This window comes from Buceros rhinoceros, unplaced genomic scaffold (assembly GCF_000710305.1).
Source record: "Buceros rhinoceros silvestris isolate BGI_N320 unplaced genomic scaffold, ASM71030v1 scaffold27880, whole genome shotgun sequence".
In the NCBI taxonomy this organism is placed as follows: domain Eukaryota; kingdom Metazoa; phylum Chordata; class Aves; order Bucerotiformes; family Bucerotidae; genus Buceros; species Buceros rhinoceros.
Genome location: NW_010389443.1, coordinates 1 through 18,079, shown reverse-complemented (window position 1 = coordinate 18,079; position 18,079 = coordinate 1). Strand labels below are relative to the sequence as shown.

The window sequence follows — 18,079 nt, the reverse complement described above, 5'->3', positions numbered from 1 at the left end:
AAAACCAGAGTTAAAAACAGAAAGAAACCAAAAAACCTGAATATCCTTTGAAGGGCTGGGGCAAGCGGAACAAAGCTCAGTACTTAACTGGTGCACAAATTACAACACTTACAGGTTCTGGCAAGATAGGGCTATAAAAAAACTTCCACCGCAGCAGAAGCTCAAATTTCAGTTTCCTGCAGGATGTAATCCCAATCCCAGCGCAGGACCAACTGTGTTTGTATGTGGGAATGGTACGGAGCCAGAAAACACACTACAAAAATGGTCTTGAGTGGAAGAATTGTGACAAGAGAAATTGCTTACCCTCAGCAAAGAGCTCAACCCATCCAAGTCACTGCTATAATTAGCCACATAAAAGCTACACGACAGCAAGGCCTGGACTATCTGGTAGCAATGCAGATATTTTCTGCTTAATAATTTGTTATTGAACAAGAGATGCTCCTCGCCTCGTCTTCACACAGACATCCCAAAGCCCTCAGGAGGCTGATATTTGCAGGAAAGGACTGCTTCCCATATTTGGGCTCCTAATGTAAAAAATAAAATCACATCCTTTCTTCTGATTCTGGTTTTGAAACAGCAAACACTTTTCTGCCTCCTCCACCAAGCGCACACAGGCATCCGTGACCGATGGGATTTCCAGCCACGTTCCCACCAGCGTGGTGGCGGCTGCAGGACCCTCGGGAAGCGCTGCAGTACAGGCTGGGTGATCCCGTCCTTCCCAGGGGCTCAGGAGCTTGAAGATCATGTGTGGTAAAACAACCAGACCGACACAGTTTGATTGCAAGAAGGGGTGGGGGTGGGGGTGGGGAAAGGTTTTAAAGGCTCAGACTGAAATAGTGCCAAAGCAACTGAAGTTCAGTGCATTTGGGAGTTGGGTTATACTGCACTTTCCTCATCTCTAGCTAGAAAAGCCTGCTTTGCCCACCTGAGATTGACCCGAAAGCAAAAGAATACTACGATAAGTACAGTAAAGCAATCCATAAATTGTGCAAGACCTCTGCTTCCCCCACTTTCTTTTAAAGGGAGCAAATAACACTTCAGATCTCGCCAGGGTTCTCTCTCTCAGTTCCCCTTAGCTCTTCGGTTCACTTAGATCTCACGGATCTGTTATACACACAGGAATAAACAGACTTTACATTCTGTGTACCTCCACACCACGGCAATTTTCGTATTTCCTTCTGGCCAGAGGACAGGCTGTGAGTGAGCAAGGACAATCCACACGCTGAGGCACAGAGTAACTGTCCCTACGGTTTTGAAGGACTTAAAGGAAGGAGCAGCTGCCATCCCAGATGACAGCGGCAATACCTCCGTCTCAGTGACAGTTGTATTAAATTATTGGTGAGTGTAGCTTGCCTGTATCAGTAGAAGAAGTAAGAAAATGAAAGGGTTAATTTCCAGCATCACGTAAAAGAAACTGGAGGTGCTGAAGGACAGAGAGAAACACAACACTATGTAAAAACCCCCGACAGCCCGAGGAAAATGTTCCGTTTGACTTTCCCTGCTAAAAAAAGTACCTTTGAGCATCGCTCTCCATTCCCATTGAGTGACACAAATTCGTTATGGGCAAAGTTAACCTGAGGAAAGGCAGGGAAAAAAAGGAATAAAAAAGAAGCTTAAAATAGCTGGATATTCAGGGCCTTTCCACTACTTCAGCGGCACCCCTCCTGCCTCCTGACCCCGGGGGCATAAAAGCAGGAAGAATTCCATTGAGAAGCTGATACACCCTGGTGTTAATGAGAGGAAGAAAAAAACCCCACACTACAGATAAACCAATGACTTCAGACTGCAGGACCTCCTCGGCAGTCAGTCTGCCGGAACAAATCCAGGCAGATTTCGCAGGGCTGAAGTGCGAAGAGCGAAAGCCGTGCTCAGACATGATGAGCGATCGCTATGTTGCTGCTGCACTGACTGTTCAAGTGCAGAATGCGGATGCGCAGAGCACTGCATATAACTTGAGAGACCCAACTATGTACGTAAAAAAGGAATAAATCTCAGTCTAGTTCATTGCTCAAAGACAGGAAAGGCTGGGGGGGGGCGGTTTTTTGTGGTTTGGGGTTTTTTGGGGGGGTTTTGGGTGTTTTTTCTTTTTGAGAATTTGAGCTTGCTGGTTTCTGTGTGTGAATTTCTCTCTTCTTGGCAAGAACCTTTTTTCTTTCCTTTTCAGATCTGAATTAGAATAGCTGTGGTTTACAAGGCAAGCCCAAAATCCAGACGTCGGAGGATGTGGCTAGCAGCAGTGAACCCTTTGGCCCTACAGGCACAGCACAGCTGGCTGCCGAGCAGGAAGAATAACACAGGTGAGGCCATCTGTCCTGTCACTGCAACCATCCCCTCATCACTTTGCTCAGCCTTCAAGCAAACAAGGTGGATCTGTTCACAGTGACGACCCAAGCACTGCTCCCCGCCACCCTGGTACAGAGCTCTGGTCCTCCAAAAGGCATTTTTCCTTTCTGTTATTTTATCTCAGCCTTAAGAAAAAGGGAATGGCAGGTTCTTGCTGTTCCTTAATCCCTGAATGCAACTGGTGAAAGAAATAAATCTTGCAACTCGGTGCTTCTCTACGGTCAGCAGCATTGTTTTCCATGGAGGAGTAGGGTGAGGGATGCGCCAGCATCACGCAGAACTCACAGATGTATTCCAAAGGAACTGGACTGGGTTTCTACCTGTCTACTTTAAAGAAAAAGAGCTGCAGTCACTCTTTCAAAGAACCATCTGCATGTGAAACGACCAAGCCAGCAAGAAAAATAAGATTTAGCATTTATCTAACTAACATAAATCTTACAAATTTTAACAGTGAGGCTGCAACACGCTTGAGGCCCACATGGGAGATGAAAGTAGGGAAAAGGTTTCATGGAAAGGCAGCAGGGAGAAAACTGTTCATTTTTTTTTAATTAGGAAACCAGAAGAGATGCAAGGAGGACGGAAAAGTTAACATCGGCCGGAGCGTGCACTGCTGCGGTGGCAATCGGGTCATGGTGTCTGTCTCCAGCAGCGCCCAAGCCACCTGACAAACTCCTACCTGGAAAATCCCCGAGCCCAGGAGCACACGGTCATGGTGAGAAAAAGGCGCAGCAGTGCTCCTAACACGGCTCTGTGGCGACAACCTGAGCCTGAGGACTTCCGCTGGAAGCCTGGTGTGACTCCCAGCACCAGGACCCTGCACGGACAAGTGGTGGCAGCAAGATCCGACTGCATCACCTCAGTGAAGCAGGAGAGGATCTTCCCTGATTTGTAGTGGGAGAAACTGAGGCACACAGGCTTTTAGCCACGAGTCTGCAAGAGAAACAATGGATCAAGTCCAGGTGTCTTGAAAGGCAACCCTGTAGCTCAGCCATGCACCTCCAGACCATGCCTGCTCCACCTGCAGAACTCTGCAAGTCTCATTTAAAACAAAACTGAGGATTTAAAAAAAAATATTATTGATTCAGCGGAGCAGCTCTGATTGTAACACGCACACCAGCCTCGTAAGGCTGGTTTTGCTGTTTTCGTCCTCACAGAAGGGGACTGCAACCATTTTTAGGCTCACAGACCAGAACTGACACAGGAGCTATTGCTCCTTCTGCCAGCGGGAGTCTTTTCTCTAGCACTAAAGCAGGCACAAGGTGGCGGGTTTATCCGAAGGCGGCACGAGTGGCATTTCAGCTGAACTGGTCAAAAGGTTTCGAAACGAACACCTCTGCTTTTCCAGATGGGTTGCTAAAAGAGACTGTTCCAGGCACTCCGCAGACTCTGGAAGACATTGACCTTTCTTTCCTTGGACTCAATTCACATTTTTCACTTCACGCTCATGTGGGATTATTATCCGTAATTGAAAGTAAAAATGTAGATTAAGGAAAAAAATTTGCACAAGAACTCAATTATATGGAAAATTCTGCGGCTGAGAACTACAGAACACATTCAGTCCTTATTAAACGCTGTTTCTGAAATTACTGTTAATTCAAGAAGGCTGGAGATGCAGGCTGGCTGGCTGAAGACAAACAGAACAATCTCAGACCGTTGCAAAGACAGCGTTTCCCCCAGCGGAGACAGAACGGATGGCTAGTCTTACTCGGATTGCATCTCTTGAGAGGACGATTTATAACGTACAAGACAGGAGAAATTTATTTGCGAACATATGGAAAACATTTATGGGCTTCTACTGAGGATCTGGAATTAAAGAAACACAACCACATATTGTTAAAACTTCTAAATGGAGATTTTCACTTTAAAAATAAGCATATTCCCCTCAAATCAGTGACATTTCTATATGCTTTTGCTCTCTGCCCTGCTAGGTACGAATTCCAGAGCAGAGCTTCGTCTCTCTGTCTAGTTGCTGTAGGTCTAATCCACAGGGAAAATATACACAGCAAAGTCCTATTTTTAAAGATAGAGCCCATACTTCAGAACGGTGGGTGGGGAGGACACGCTGTAGGGATGGGGCAAGGTGCTGCTGCCCAAGCTTTGATCTTGGCACTGCAAGTCACAGCGATGGGAGGAGATGAGGCTACTGACACCAGCAACGCCTCCCAGGCCAATGCTCACGTATCCACAGCTGCAGGTAACTCACCCCCTTGAAAACAACAACCCCCCCACCTTCTGGTACGAGAAGATGATCCTCCACTGAGCCACACAAGATCACAGCCTGAGGGAGAGCTCCACCGCTGGGGTAAGCCTCTTCCCCACACAGATAACTCGCTGCATGCCCGGAAGGGTGTGCTGGCTGACAAATAAACAAACCAGATGATATACGAGTTGCACGCACAAAAATATGCACAAAGTCACCATCTCTCAGAGCAGCAGCGAAGCTAACGGGATCAGGGACCATACAAAAGCCCTCTGTCAATCGACACGCAAGAGCCGTATCCGGGTCAGCGCTTATCTGTCATGAGGGGGGCTGTTTTTCGAAGCTGGTACCGCTCCATTGGTGCAAACACCAGTGCTGATGTGCAAGATAAAGTTGAGGCGGCTGTGTGCAAAGCAGTGAAAAATGTGAAGTTCTGGACCACTGTGGTCAAAGAGATTGAAAATCCTCAAGGAGAGGCCCCGGGCCACATCTTTGAGGCAGCAGCATAGCAGCGACGGCGGGGATTTTCAGAGACAGGTAAATGACTGATTAAATGACTCAATCATGCAGATGCTTTTGAAAATTCTGCCGCACGCCGTTAAGTTTATTCATGCACGTGTGGGAGAGGGGGAGGACTGTGAAGATTCTAATAACTACCTTAGGAAATAAAAGAGAACAAACGTACTTTCTCTTTAAAACACAGCAGAAAGAACCCAAACCCAAAAAATCCACTGCTGTGGCTGGGGATGAGTTTACAGGAAAGTTGTAAAGAAGTTTCGTGTGCAAGGATGACCAAATGGACTGTGATACCCAAGTCAAAGATGAGCAAATAAAGAATGAAACAGAAGGATAAAACATATCGCAGCCCTATCAATTTCTTGTAGTCTAAACCCCCTCCCTCCATGCTTCAGTCCCTTATGGGTTATGTAGACTTCACGCTCCACCAGCACCCACCAGAGAAATGGGAAGTTAAGAGCTTAGAAAAAAGCTTAAGGACCGCAGAAAGACTTCACCCCAGGAAAGCAAAGAAGAAATACTGTGGAAAAAAAGATGCCCCATAATCTTTATTTTTAGAGTACGACAACTCGTGCCCCCTGATACAACATCTTGAGCAATAACACCATGCGATCCGCCACCATCGATGAAGTCCCTCTCACACTCCAGAGATGACACAACACACAGAGAGCTGCCAGGCACGGCACAGCTCTAGGTGTGAATGTCCCCCTGGATCCCAGCAAGGTGCCAACAGCAGCTGAGGTTTCTCTCCTTCCTAGTGCTATCACGTAGCTTGTTCCTCCTCTGCTGAGCATCCCACCCATAAATATTTGCACAGCAGGGGGTTATCTGTCACCTCCCCCAGGTCAGGTTGGGGGGAGAAAAATAGTATCTCTCAGTTTTGGCTCTTCACTTTGAATGCAAGAGTTTGAGTGATTTTGATGCAGCTGGAGCATCATTCATCCAATTTTCCCAAAGTAAAGCAACACCTACTTAAAGGCAACAACTTCTTCCTCCCTGTAAAAAGCACCCTACAAGTTTAAAAATCAACACTCAACCACAAGACTGAGCTTGTGGAGAAATTCAGGAGCACTCCCAGGTCCCTAAATGTCAGCCAGTTGGATTTTAGAAAAAACATCCTTTCCTATTTCCACAGGCTACTTTTCACCGCTTTAATGCTGTGCATTTCCACGTTCAACCCAGCAAGAGCTGGCACACACCCACCCACGGCACATGTCAACAGTCATCCCCGTTCTGACGAGCACAGACGAGCCGCATGCACGTCCAGCGCGACCACCGTCCCCAGCAGAGCACGGCTCACCCGGCCAATCTGGGGGCAGAACAGCACAGGGCAGTAAACCACTCTGGCTCCAGCAGTGCCTCCCCGCCGTCCATCCCATCCCAGTGCCCATAAATCACTTCTGGCAGGTAGTTGGGAAGCAGCTGCTAATGATAGTTTTGCTGCAGAGTGCAGGAAGTCACCTTTTAACCCTGCCTGCTGTTGTTTGTCTCCCAAGCCATGACAAAAGGACAGATGCAGAAAACATGCCAGCCATCAAGAGACTCTAGTCAAAATGCAGCAGGGAACTTGCCCTGGTCCAAACATGGCGACCTATCGCCCTCAAAAAGACATTTGGGACTCGGGTACTTCCCAGTGCCCGTTTGCAAACACCCTGATGCCTGTCCTCAGTTCTCCCTCCCTCCTGCTAAAGATGTGGGGCAGCATCCCAAACCCCGACTTTCCGTGAGTTTGCTGCTGCTGTGCTGTGGACTTCCCACCTCCTACCCTCCTGCCGTCCCGTCCCCACCTGTGCCACGGGACCAGGAGGGTGTTTCTAACACAGCTAATGCACGTACGCCTGTGTGTGGAGGCTCGTGACCGGAGCTGAGCAGCTAAACCTAACAGAGAAAGGACGGCTCGGGAGCGTCCTGTTTCCAGCCCCCGAATATCCACGACCAGATTACAATTTTGTCCAACAGAAGGTCTGGGGTTTTTTTAACTCTTTTAAACTGTGCAAGTGTAGCAGGGACAGTAGCTTCCTCTGTACTAGAAAAGCTCCAAAACACACTTCAGGTGTTACCACAAACAAAATACGAGCAACTCGCACTCAAGTCACTGCTGGTCAGACAGTAGAGCTGGTAGATGGCACATCACCGTGCCTTCGTCCAGCTGAAAAACACTTGTTTGAACTTTCTACATTTTATGCACATTTTAGGCAAAATACCTTTAAAGTTGTTTTTCGTTAACAACTGCAATTCATAATCTCATTTCCTTGAGTAGCAGCCAACCACTCCAGATTGTGGGAAGCTTCGTAAGGACAGAGAGGTACTTTGAGATGTGTGCACTACTCAGAGCAAGCCACCAGAAATTTGAGAGTTATTAATCCCTCACTTCCAGCCCTGACAACATCTGCTCTGCCATGCTTTTCATGTGGCAGAGGGAGGCCAACGGAAAGCCAAGGCTTTACCTTCTGGAAAGGATACACTTTCGTCAAACAAAACAACACCCACTGGCCAAACACAATGACGGCCAGAGGCCAACCCCGAGGCATCAGAAAGAAAAACCCCTCCCAACTTGACCATGAAGAATGACCTTGTTCTTACAAGGAGAATGACATGTACTTACAGTGAAGACATCATCATCGCCGACCTCAGCCTCGTTGTGAAGTGTTGACGAGGAAGTTGTAGACCCTAGAAAACAACAGCTTTTTAAACACACGAACATGTGACGTTTCCATGCAACTTTTTTTTTTTATTAGGCTGGTAAACGTTTGGATCCTCACAAGTTTGTATGTTGTAGATGTGTAATGGCAACTTAAATTAAGGAAGAATGACCTATCTACTGGTAGCTGGGTTGGAAAGGTAAAATCTGAAAGTGTTCCTTGACATGCAACTGCACGGCAGCCAGTGTGAATTAACTACGTCAAAACCAGCAGTTACCACTTCCACTCACAGAAGACTTTAATTTCTGATCTTGAGACTAGATCTTGAGCTGTCAGGAACCCACACACAAGTTATTCTCCATGTATTCACTAAATCTGGGGGGAAAATGACTTTTTATTTAATAAATAAATAAATAAAATAAACCTCACTGTAACAACGAAGAGTTAGACTGGGTTTTTTTCTTCTAATTCTGGAAGTTGTTATATACTGTAAAGGTCTTCCCTGTTATCAGCTATTTCTCAAGAGAACCACCTTGCCCCACGTACACTAAGTATTTGAAAGTTGCTGAAGTGTGTAAATCCATAGACAAAAGCACCTGAGTGCAGTTCTCATTAATCATACGGCAATTGTCTGGAAAAGAGGGAAACCATATTAAAAAATCCTTCCTCCAGCCCTTCTCCCCAGGGCGTGGGTGTCCTCCTCCAGAGCCGCTCAAGAACCTGGTCAGCAGCTGCATCGCTGAAGGGCACAAAAACTTCTACACTTCTGATGCTACAGGGAGCAAACCAGGGGTTAAATACTAGCAATGAATCTGTGATTTCACGAAGTAAGGTTGTGAACGCACATAGTTTGTTGCGCTTAATATTACCTGCTCAATTTGAGCAACTGTGCGAACTGAGAACGACCGCTAGCTGAAATCCACGCTGCCTGTGCATGAGCCGGTTACTGTTTTCATTCAGAAAGCCTTATTTGGAAGTTAAGGAGGAACACATTCAGGAGGATCAGGCTGCACTGTTAATGGGATAAATATAGATTTGCTGATTTTGAAGTATCTGAGATACAGCAGAACTTGATTTTAAACAGCTCCACTGTAAAATGGATCAGAAGGAGCAGAACGGGAGTTGCCACGTACTGGCATCTCCAAACTACTACTCAATGCAGCTGAGTTATGATCTCCTTGAAACTTTGCACCATCCCGTGCTGCCTACATAAAACATCACCTTTACGACTCAAAATGCTTCCCAGTTTTAGCAAGCAAGAGGAAGAAAGTGGACGGCTTATAACTTCTTCACATTAATGGCTCGGGAAGAAGCAAATGAGTAACTAGCTGAGAAGATCCTTCCACTAACCGAGGAGGTGTTTACCAGGAAAAGAGCCTTGGGGGATTAATTCTCTCCCAGTAAAGCAAGGACAGGGCAACCAGAACGTTAAGCTGTCTTATGGAGCTACTGTTCTCAAAAAGAATACATATCTGGACACGTATTTGTGCTAGTAGCCTCAAAAGATACCATCATCTATACAGCTGGATAGTTTTTCCTGGTCACGCTGGGTGAGGAGAGAAGCTTTGGACCACTAAGTCCCTCCATAACGTGGCACGGTTAGAACAAACAAACAGAATCAAATTTCATTAAAATAAAGTACTACTAAATTCCAGCCGTATTACGATTGCCTGATTGCAATGAAATGTGAAAACAAAAAATTTATGACAACATCAAAGCACGGGCAATTCAAACATGTGTTTTACAGAATTAAAAAAAACACCCCCACAACCCAAAACACAACAGAGTCTTCCAGAACTCCCGTTCAACTAAAGGGACGCAGACAAAACTAATTACTGCAAAAACCCAAAAAATCCCAATTTTTTTATTCAATGCCAGGCAGGAATTTGTACTATGATTTAACAAAGAGTCAGCAAGACGAGATTCGGTTGCGTACAAAGAAGAGCCTGGGCTGTCTGAGTTGCCATCGCTAGCACAAAATCCAAGCTTACTGTCCTGGTCCTGTCAAAAAAGCAGTAACAACAGACTGGACGGTAATTAACGGGGCGAAGTCTCGTCAGATCAGGGCAGACAGGACTGGAAAATACTTGGCCTGAAATCTCTTCTCTCCAAAAGACATAAGAAACCTCAGTTCTTAAAAGCAAGCTGGGGCTTGCTCTGCACAGGGTAAGCACCTCACTACGCTTGGACTCACACACAAGAGACATCCAAGCCCAGGAACTGATAACCCATCGATGCCTCTTGCCAGCTCCGTGACTCCAGCCCCCTTTCCCACTCTTTCAAGAGTTGAAGTGGCCCCCGATGCGTGCTGTGGTACCTTCAATGAGGTCCTCGATGGCTTTCCTCACTCCTCTGTCGAAGGCTCGAGCGTCAGCAGGGCTTTGAAAAGTGAGCCCGAACTTTCTGTTGTCAACTTTCCAGTGGTGGAAGGTGGGGTTTGCCTTCGTGTACACCAGGTCCTTCTTCACAAAGCACTCCAGCACCACCTGGGAGGGCACGAGCCCCAAGAGAGGAGCAAAGTCACTTTTCCCACTCCAAGGACACAGCTGGCACCACCTCAGTCCGGACCCAAAAGCAAGTCAATTGAAGCCTCATGTAGGGGCACATCCTTCCCCACCAAGCAATGAGTAATGAACATCACACAGTAATTGTTCTCATCACCAGCACTCATTCACCTCTTGCTCCCTATCCCAGGAGCCTATTTTGGCCCCAGACCCAATGTGGCACAGGTTACAGCTAGCGAGGGCTCAGGTGGAGGGAATACTTCTCTTCCCTCAATAGCTCTGCTCAGCAGAAATTTTATCCACCAGCAGCAGCAGCAGCTTTAGGAGGTGCTGTAAGACTCCCCTCATCATTTTTAACTCCCTCAGCCCCAGCCAGGCACTCATCTCGAGCTCTGCTGTGCAAAAAGCATCTCCAGGGTGATGCTCAGGGAGAACAGCAATGGCTTGTTAGTCTTATTCCGTCCCCCAAAACCTTAAGCATGGCTCCCAAATAGTGTCAAAAAAAGCAGCCTAAGCAAAATGGCACATCTGAAACAGCTTTAAAACGCCAGTCGTTTTGAAAGCAAGACAATTTCTGACTCAAATAATGCCCTTTTTTTCTCCCCAAACACTGAGTTTGCAGAGCCTGTGCAGGGAGCATTATTTTTAAGTTAGCCCATGGCCTCACAGGAGCAAATTTTAGAGGAATCAAACACACAGAATCGAGACAACAAGCTATAACATCTAAACCGGACCCTGAAAATGGGGAAAAGGCTTTATTAACTCGGTTTGTGCAGGGAAAGAAGAGAGCTCCCTTCTAGACAAACAGCTACCAGGAGGAACCGAATGCGTCAATTCATAAGAGACAACTTGTCTTCACATTCTCACTCTGCTCACTCAAACCTCGAACGGCACGCAGCATAAATAATTCATGGCCGTTTTAAAGGCTTGCACTGCATTACTCAGTGCAATGTGACTGGCTTCACAGGTTCTTTACACTTCAATTCACTTCTCACCCCTGCTAGGGCTTAAAAAAACCACAGGCCCTTTTGCAGTCATCAGATGGGGGCTTTGCATACGGATGTCAAAGATTTACCTGCTCTTCCAGGTGGCAGCGTGCCAACCTGGATCGCAAAGAGGGCGATTCTCCACGAGGGTGGGTTTGTTTTGTCCATCTTGCACTATTTGCACTCGCCTGGTTTTTGTGTTTTCGAAAAACTCGCACATGACGACAACAGCAATAGATTTGGGATAATTCTCATTAGAAGAACAGACAAAAGTTGAATTAGGGTCTATTACCAGTTTGTCTTTCTGCCTTTCACCATGGATTAGAAATCCACTTCTTCCATTGCCCTCCGGGTACGTGACCTTGCAGACACCAACTCTACTGAGACCACCTCCTTCTTGCGGCAACCATCCCCCACTGGAGTCATCTCGGGTCATAACCACAGCTTTGACTCGCACAATATAGCTGTCACTGCAAGGGCAACAAAACAAAAACAAAACCTTTTGTGAGCATCACACAGTCCCATCCGAGCTTTTTTTCTTGAGGGTGGTATTTAGACAGCACTGGTCTGGCCCCCACCCAGAGCTTCTGCCCGCGATGGAAGTCCACCTCTGTGATGGATGGCCTTGACCACTTGAGCCACCACAGGAAAGAGACTCATCAAACAGGAAGGAATGAACCCACTGGGTTTCCAGATAGCAACTTTCAGATCAAACATCCCACCGTCCTGGACACTCTCTGCCTTATGCAGTTGGGGACAGGGATCAAGAGAGCAGGGTGAGCCAGGCAGCACCCCAAGTGCTTACGGCAAGCCTTACGGGAAAGAAAACCCCACAAGTGTGGCTTCAGCTGGTACCTCAGACAAAAGGAGATGGGAACCATCTCAGCTCAGGTCAGCAGGACAATGCCACGTCCCTAAAACAGCTCCACCAGCATTTCAAGGGGCTTTCAATGGCGGCGTTAAAACCTCACAAGAAGCTGTTTTGGAAGCACCTGAGATTTAGGGATAATCCAGGGGACAAAAGAGCTCCCACCTGAGGAAGCTCCACTCCCCCAGGTCTCCTCCCAAACCCTTTCCACAAAGCATCTGCTCCAGCATCTGCTGGGGACATCAGTGGTGAGGTGGTCACGTGGGAGTAGGAAGGACACTACAGGACATAAGCAAAAGCTGTGCACCTTGCATGGGACATGCAACAGACTGCCAGCTAAAACAGTTGTCCCCATCCCAGAGCTGCTGGGGAATACCCAAATTAGCTTTTCTGTCCTCTCACTGCCACCGAGTCCCAGCTTGGTGCAACGCATCACGTGTTAGACATCGATTAACCCAGTGACTGCTCAGGAACAGCACTGATGGCTGTGATGCCCCCACAGGGAGGTCACCACAGCACGGTTAGATGTCAGCCATGCAGGACCACAGCGCTACTGGCTGCCAAACTGCTGAGACACCTACCGGCGCCCACGAAGGTGTGGCAAGGCATTCAAAGCTGGGCAAAACTGGGAACATCAACAACAGCTAAGAAAAAAGGATGTGCAGAGAAAATTGCCTGGGAATTGTCCACCTCCAGGCTGCCAGGCGAGCTCACCAGGAGGGTGAAGCTCAACCCTAGAGAGGTCCCAGAGGCGGCTTTTCAAAACGACAGGTATCAGCCTCTAAGGAAGGAAACCCCTCCTGGAGGAAAGCTCTGTGTCCAGACATTTCCCCAGCATGCTGTACAACACCGCAAAGGAACGGACCTTCCTATCCAAAACTGCAAGAGAGGGTAGCTACGATTTTCCCTTCACCGGCTTTATTTTATGGATACACCAACTTTCTCACTGGACCTCACGATGAAGGCAGTACACAGCCACTAACAGTTCACCCCCAACTGCTCTGAGGACTTTGCACTGGCTGACAAAAAGCTTTTCAGCATGCTCAGATGCTCAGCCCGTACCACAGCTGACACACACAAGGCATTCACAGAACCGAGAAACAACATTTTAAAGAATATTTTTGCTCTCGAGTCCTTAACGCAACATCCTGATACAGAAACAGGGCACATATGTCTCTAAACAGATGCAGTTACCTTTTTATTTTCTAATGAAAACCTGTCTTACTGTGCAAAAACTGAGCTGCTTCCATCCAAAAGAATTTTTTGTTTTCTTCTCTGTACCTTTGCCACCACACAGTCTATAGGGGATTAGCTATTAACAGATAAAGAAAAAAGAAGTATGTTTCTATACAGTTCTCCTGCTCCCCGAGGATCCCTCCTGGACTGACTTTTAACTCCTCTCACTTCTGAGGAACTCCCATTAAATCTCAAGCTCTCTTCTGCAGTCACAGCTGCTCAGCAGAGCCTTCCCTTCCTTCCGCCCCTCCTCCCGCAGAAGTTGTCCACGCAAACTGCTGCTGCTCCTTCCACACTTGCAAATTGCCACTGGCACTACCGCTTCCTGCGGGATTTACCACTCGCTTTCACGGCAGCAGCTGGAGCCTCTGGCTGTCCCAGAAGTAACCTTGTTTTCAGTTACTTCGCTCTAGGAATAATCCACTTACAGGCACATTAGGAAAGCAGCAGCTACTCAGTACTCCGTGAGTTCTACCAATTAACTGCCTGTTTCCATCACCTCTCGGTAACTTCTCTAGGCTTGTAATTACGTCTGAACACTGGTGGATGCCTACACACTAAATTTAGGCCCCCTGACTACTATCCCTGCCCATTATAATCACAATCTGGTGGGGCACAGAGCCATATGGTTTTCAACTTCACGTCCGCACCGATGCTGTGACCTACAGCTGTTACAACCTCTGCCACCAAAGCCACTGATGTCACCCACGTGCCAAGAGAACACCACGTAAACTACATTTCTCTCATCTCAACGATGAGATCTTTAAATATATCGAGAGAGAAAACCTAGTTTCCACCCCCCTGCCACGGCAAGAAGACCTCTGCTCCCCAATTAGAGAAGGACCTTGTCTGGCAGAAGGGTTCACCTTTGGCAAGGGAAGCAGAGCTCTGTCTCTGTTAACGTAACCCCTTGGCAAGCCTTCCTGCGCCATCAAAATTCACCGGTGATGCCGCACTCCCTGGAGAGACCCGTCCCCAGTCCCATGTTACCCAACATGCAACTGATGCCAAGGGGCTTAGGAAAACGAAAGAAAAAGCGAAAGAAGGTGGTTAAGGCTTCTTAGGGCTTGACATCGTGGTTTAGTCACTGGACTCGGACGCTGCACATTGGATTTTCAAGGCTATGCACCACTTCGTTCAGTTTTCTCTGTCAAAATCTTGCCTGCCATTTCCATCCTCATGCCTCGAACAGGCAATGCTTCTTTCCCTCATGCCAGTGTTGATAAATACTTGGGAGGTACTCAAGTATTTCAGATCCATATAAGGACCTTGCTTCCTTTGTGTAAAAATTGTTTATTTTCCTTGCTATTTAATTTTATACGACTGCACTGAAGCTCTGGCTGGTTGAGGGCATTCAAAATCCTCAGGAGCAACAGAGCGATCTGCAAATCCCATGTGCAAGTCACTGCTGAAACTTTGGTGCATCGAAGCGATGGAACAACCACGTTCAAAGCATCCACCTGCACTTTTATCATGGCAACTGTGCAACTGGACTGTTCCGGGAGAAATTTTTAATGAGGTACGTGAAAATATTTGGTCTGTTCCCATTAATTAGATACCAATTGCCACTGAGATTAGAAAACACAAGCTTTTCATACAGCCTAAAATGAAATAGCTAAAAAAACCCCACCCCACAGCAGCCTTAATTCCCCTCATTTTATTGGCTTCTTAAAACTTTAAGACCGCTCTAATTGTCGTGTTTATGGCCTACGTGCTACACGTTTCATGCAAACTATTCTTAATTATGCTCTTAAATGGAATTCTTTGCTATCTTAACCCCACAGATTTGTCTTCAACAGTCTTAAAAGCTTAGGAAGAAAGTATCTGCGGGGATTACCCAGCTGCATGGCAGCCAGCCAGCGTGTTCCAGGGCTGCTTCAGGTTGCTCACCCGCCCCACCCCGAGCGAAACACCATAATGAACTTGGGGAGTCAAGGTAGCGCAGCGAACCACGTGCTGTTTTTATTGGAAGGAAAAGAGAGCCCTTTAAAATTATAGCTCGTGGGTGTGCATGTGTATCTATTAAAAAACAGATTAAATGAAAAAGGCTGTGTGCGTGTATAATTGCTGCTCTGAAGGGTATTGAGGATTTTCCTAAACAAGAGGTGACTGAATGATTACCTTGCTATGACTGAACCATGGCTGCGTCAGCTACAGCCCAGCTTTCACAAAGCACTTGTGTGCCGAAGAGACAGGCGATGCGTGAGCTGGATAAGGCGCCTTCCTCCAGTCACGATGTGAAGCGCGGCTCACACCCCCCAGCACTCTCCACAGGAGCCGCATCACTTACAGCTACCGCACGGCAGCAAAACCAGCGGGGGGAAGAGCCCTGTACGCCAGGTGGGTGCCTACAGCTGCGATCCCGCGGCCAGGACTCAATGGCAAACATCCCCTCGTTAGTTACGGCTTTAATTTTGCCAGCGTCTTTGTAAAAGGAGGGTGGAAGTACACAGCTTCCTTCCACCACCCGCTCCTCTTATCCACTGTGCTTCAAACACAGAAACTGCAAATGTCACCTGAGATGTCTAAAAATCCCAAGGGGAGGAAAAAAAAATCCAGTAGTCCACCACACCACATTTACTGCCTTCCTTTGAGTCACAGGGAGCATCTCAAACCCTTCCCAGACACTCCCCTGACTCAATAATACCATTTCCTCTGGCCAGGCTAGTTGACCAGAACACAAACTTAAAAACTTCCCCGCCGACGCAGCCATGCAGCACTTCAGTGTTCTCCTCCCTTCTCAGCTCCCTTCTCAGACCAGGAGGAAGTCAGGTCTCGGACAGGAAGGTGATTAATTGCATGTAACGGGTTTCACAATCATGGACCGCTGTCTCCAACGCATGGACATTCCCAGATCCTGGATTCCAGGGAAGAGCCAGAGGACAGCAGGAGGCTGGGCAGAGGTTGGGCCATTCTGCTGAACGGAACTGCAGACGCTGGTGCTCAAACACCGGCTGCTTTACACTCTATGGATCGACACACATTTAACTTCTCGATTACTGGGGCGTAACGTGTCTCTGCCTGAGCTGGATGTGTTTCATGGTGCTCTGACTTCGCCCTCTGTCCCTGCGCCAGCAGCTCCGGCAGCTGGAGCTAAAGCCATTCTCGTTCCGCCCAGGTGATCGCTGCAAATTACGCTGCAAGGATTCTCTCTGGAGTTCATCCCGCAGCCAGAAAGCAGCGGCATTTCGATGGCACTCATGAAAAACTGCTCCTTTTAGAGCCCCACTTTCTCGATTCGATGCTTAGCCCATGAACCTTCCAGCAAGGGTGAAATACCTGCAGATTATAATCAGCATTTCCGTCTTCAAACCCCTAATTTATGACTTTTTTAGGAAAAAACCTTCTGAGTGCAGGGAACCACAGCAAAACGAAGTTGGTATTTTGATACCATTTAAATTTCCAGCAGGTTTGAAGTTTTTGCTCTAAAAAATAGCAAGAAAAAAAAGCCATCTGCACCCCCCTGGCCAGAACCAACGTCAAAACTGGAGCCTGTAGAAAACTATGGAAAACCTCCCAAAAGTTCTTCCTTGCTCTCACCCCCGCACCACAGAACCACTGTATCTGTAACACATCCCTAGTATGACAAATTTGCAACCTATTTCTTTCTGTCTTTCAAACCCAAGACTGCCAGAACAAAAAGGCATCAGGAAAATTTTGGTTCCCACCCAGTCAGAGGCAACACGAGACAGTTCAACCTCCACACGCCTTGCTCCAGAGATGCTGGCGAGTCCTACAACATGCCTGTCTTGGGGCACTTCGTCTTAAGCATCAGCCTTACAAGCTCAGTTCCAGGACGTTTCTCTCTGTCACTGAACGAGAAAATCTTGTTGGCATTTAGCATTTCCTCCCAGCTTCCGCCTGAAAATGGAAAGGAGCTTCCTCTTCCAACCCCTCGATTCACGCCTGGCTGCTGAACTGACTTTGGCAGAGCGTATTCAGCTTGTGCACTGGCCATTTCAAGAAAAAAAAAAAAAAGAGAGAAAAAGGGAAAAAAATATTCTATTAACTCCAAGAACACTGTTAGCTGCAGCAGGGCGGAAGGTGGAAGAGGAAAACGCTGCCCTGAAGTGCCAGCTCAGGATTTGGAAATCGCCACCACTAAGTTGTAAGACACGCACGGTCCTACCTGCACATCCCATAAGGCACCCCAGAGGAGTAGTTCTGCACGAAGGTTACTCAGTGCAGGGACTTTTCCCGCTGAGCGCTGCCCAAAGCCTTGTGTGCAGCACAAAAACCCAACCCAGCAGAGTTATCGCTCCCATGGACCCGGAGAGGCCTGGCAGTGGCAGGGATGCTCAAAGGCTCAAGTGCCTTCAACCCTCGAAAGCTTCTCCTCCTATACGACCCACCGCCTCACATGAGGAACACAGCTCCAGGAGCCTGGTGCAAACCCAAAGTACCACCTTTTAATTTTATTCTTCATTCCTTGATGCCTTTCTAGGTCTAAAGCAGCACCCCCCAAGGCAAAATGAAGAGGGGCCAGGTCCTCCACGGCCAGCATCCAGCCAGACAGGGTTTGTTTCCAGCACTGTGGCCCATCTGAAAGTCCTCCCCAGGAAAAATTAGTATCAGTTTTGTTTGTTTGTTTCTTCAGAAGGAAAAGGATCTCTCAAAAAACCAAGACACCTGCAAATCTCGCCACCCGCCTCCACAGCTCCCTTAAACACCGAGGCAACAAGGAACAAAGGAATCCTTTCACCAGAAGGTTTGTTAAACATTTAAAGCTGATTTTATGGAGTTTACGAGATATAGCTCTATCCTAACTTGCTCAAATGGGATTT

General features: G+C 47.5%; 1 protein-coding gene across 1 annotated transcript in view; it reads right to left on the bottom strand.

Moving 5' to 3' along the window:
* Nucleotides 1–11,654, bottom strand: part of SPRED2 (sprouty-related, EVH1 domain containing 2) — a 25,580-nt gene extending 13,926 nt beyond the window's left edge. Inside the window, exons 1-3 of the mRNA XM_010134342.1 lie at nt 11,484–11,654; nt 10,019–10,187; nt 7,665–7,729 (exon numbers count right to left, since the gene is read on the bottom strand). Coding sequence (XP_010132644.1) covers nt 7,665–7,729; nt 10,019–10,187; nt 11,484–11,627 — 378 coding nt within the window. The 5' untranslated portion in view covers nt 11,628–11,654. The remainder of the gene's footprint in view (nt 1–7,664; nt 7,730–10,018; nt 10,188–11,483) is intronic.
* Between the last annotated feature and the right edge of the window lie 6,425 nt (nt 11,655–18,079).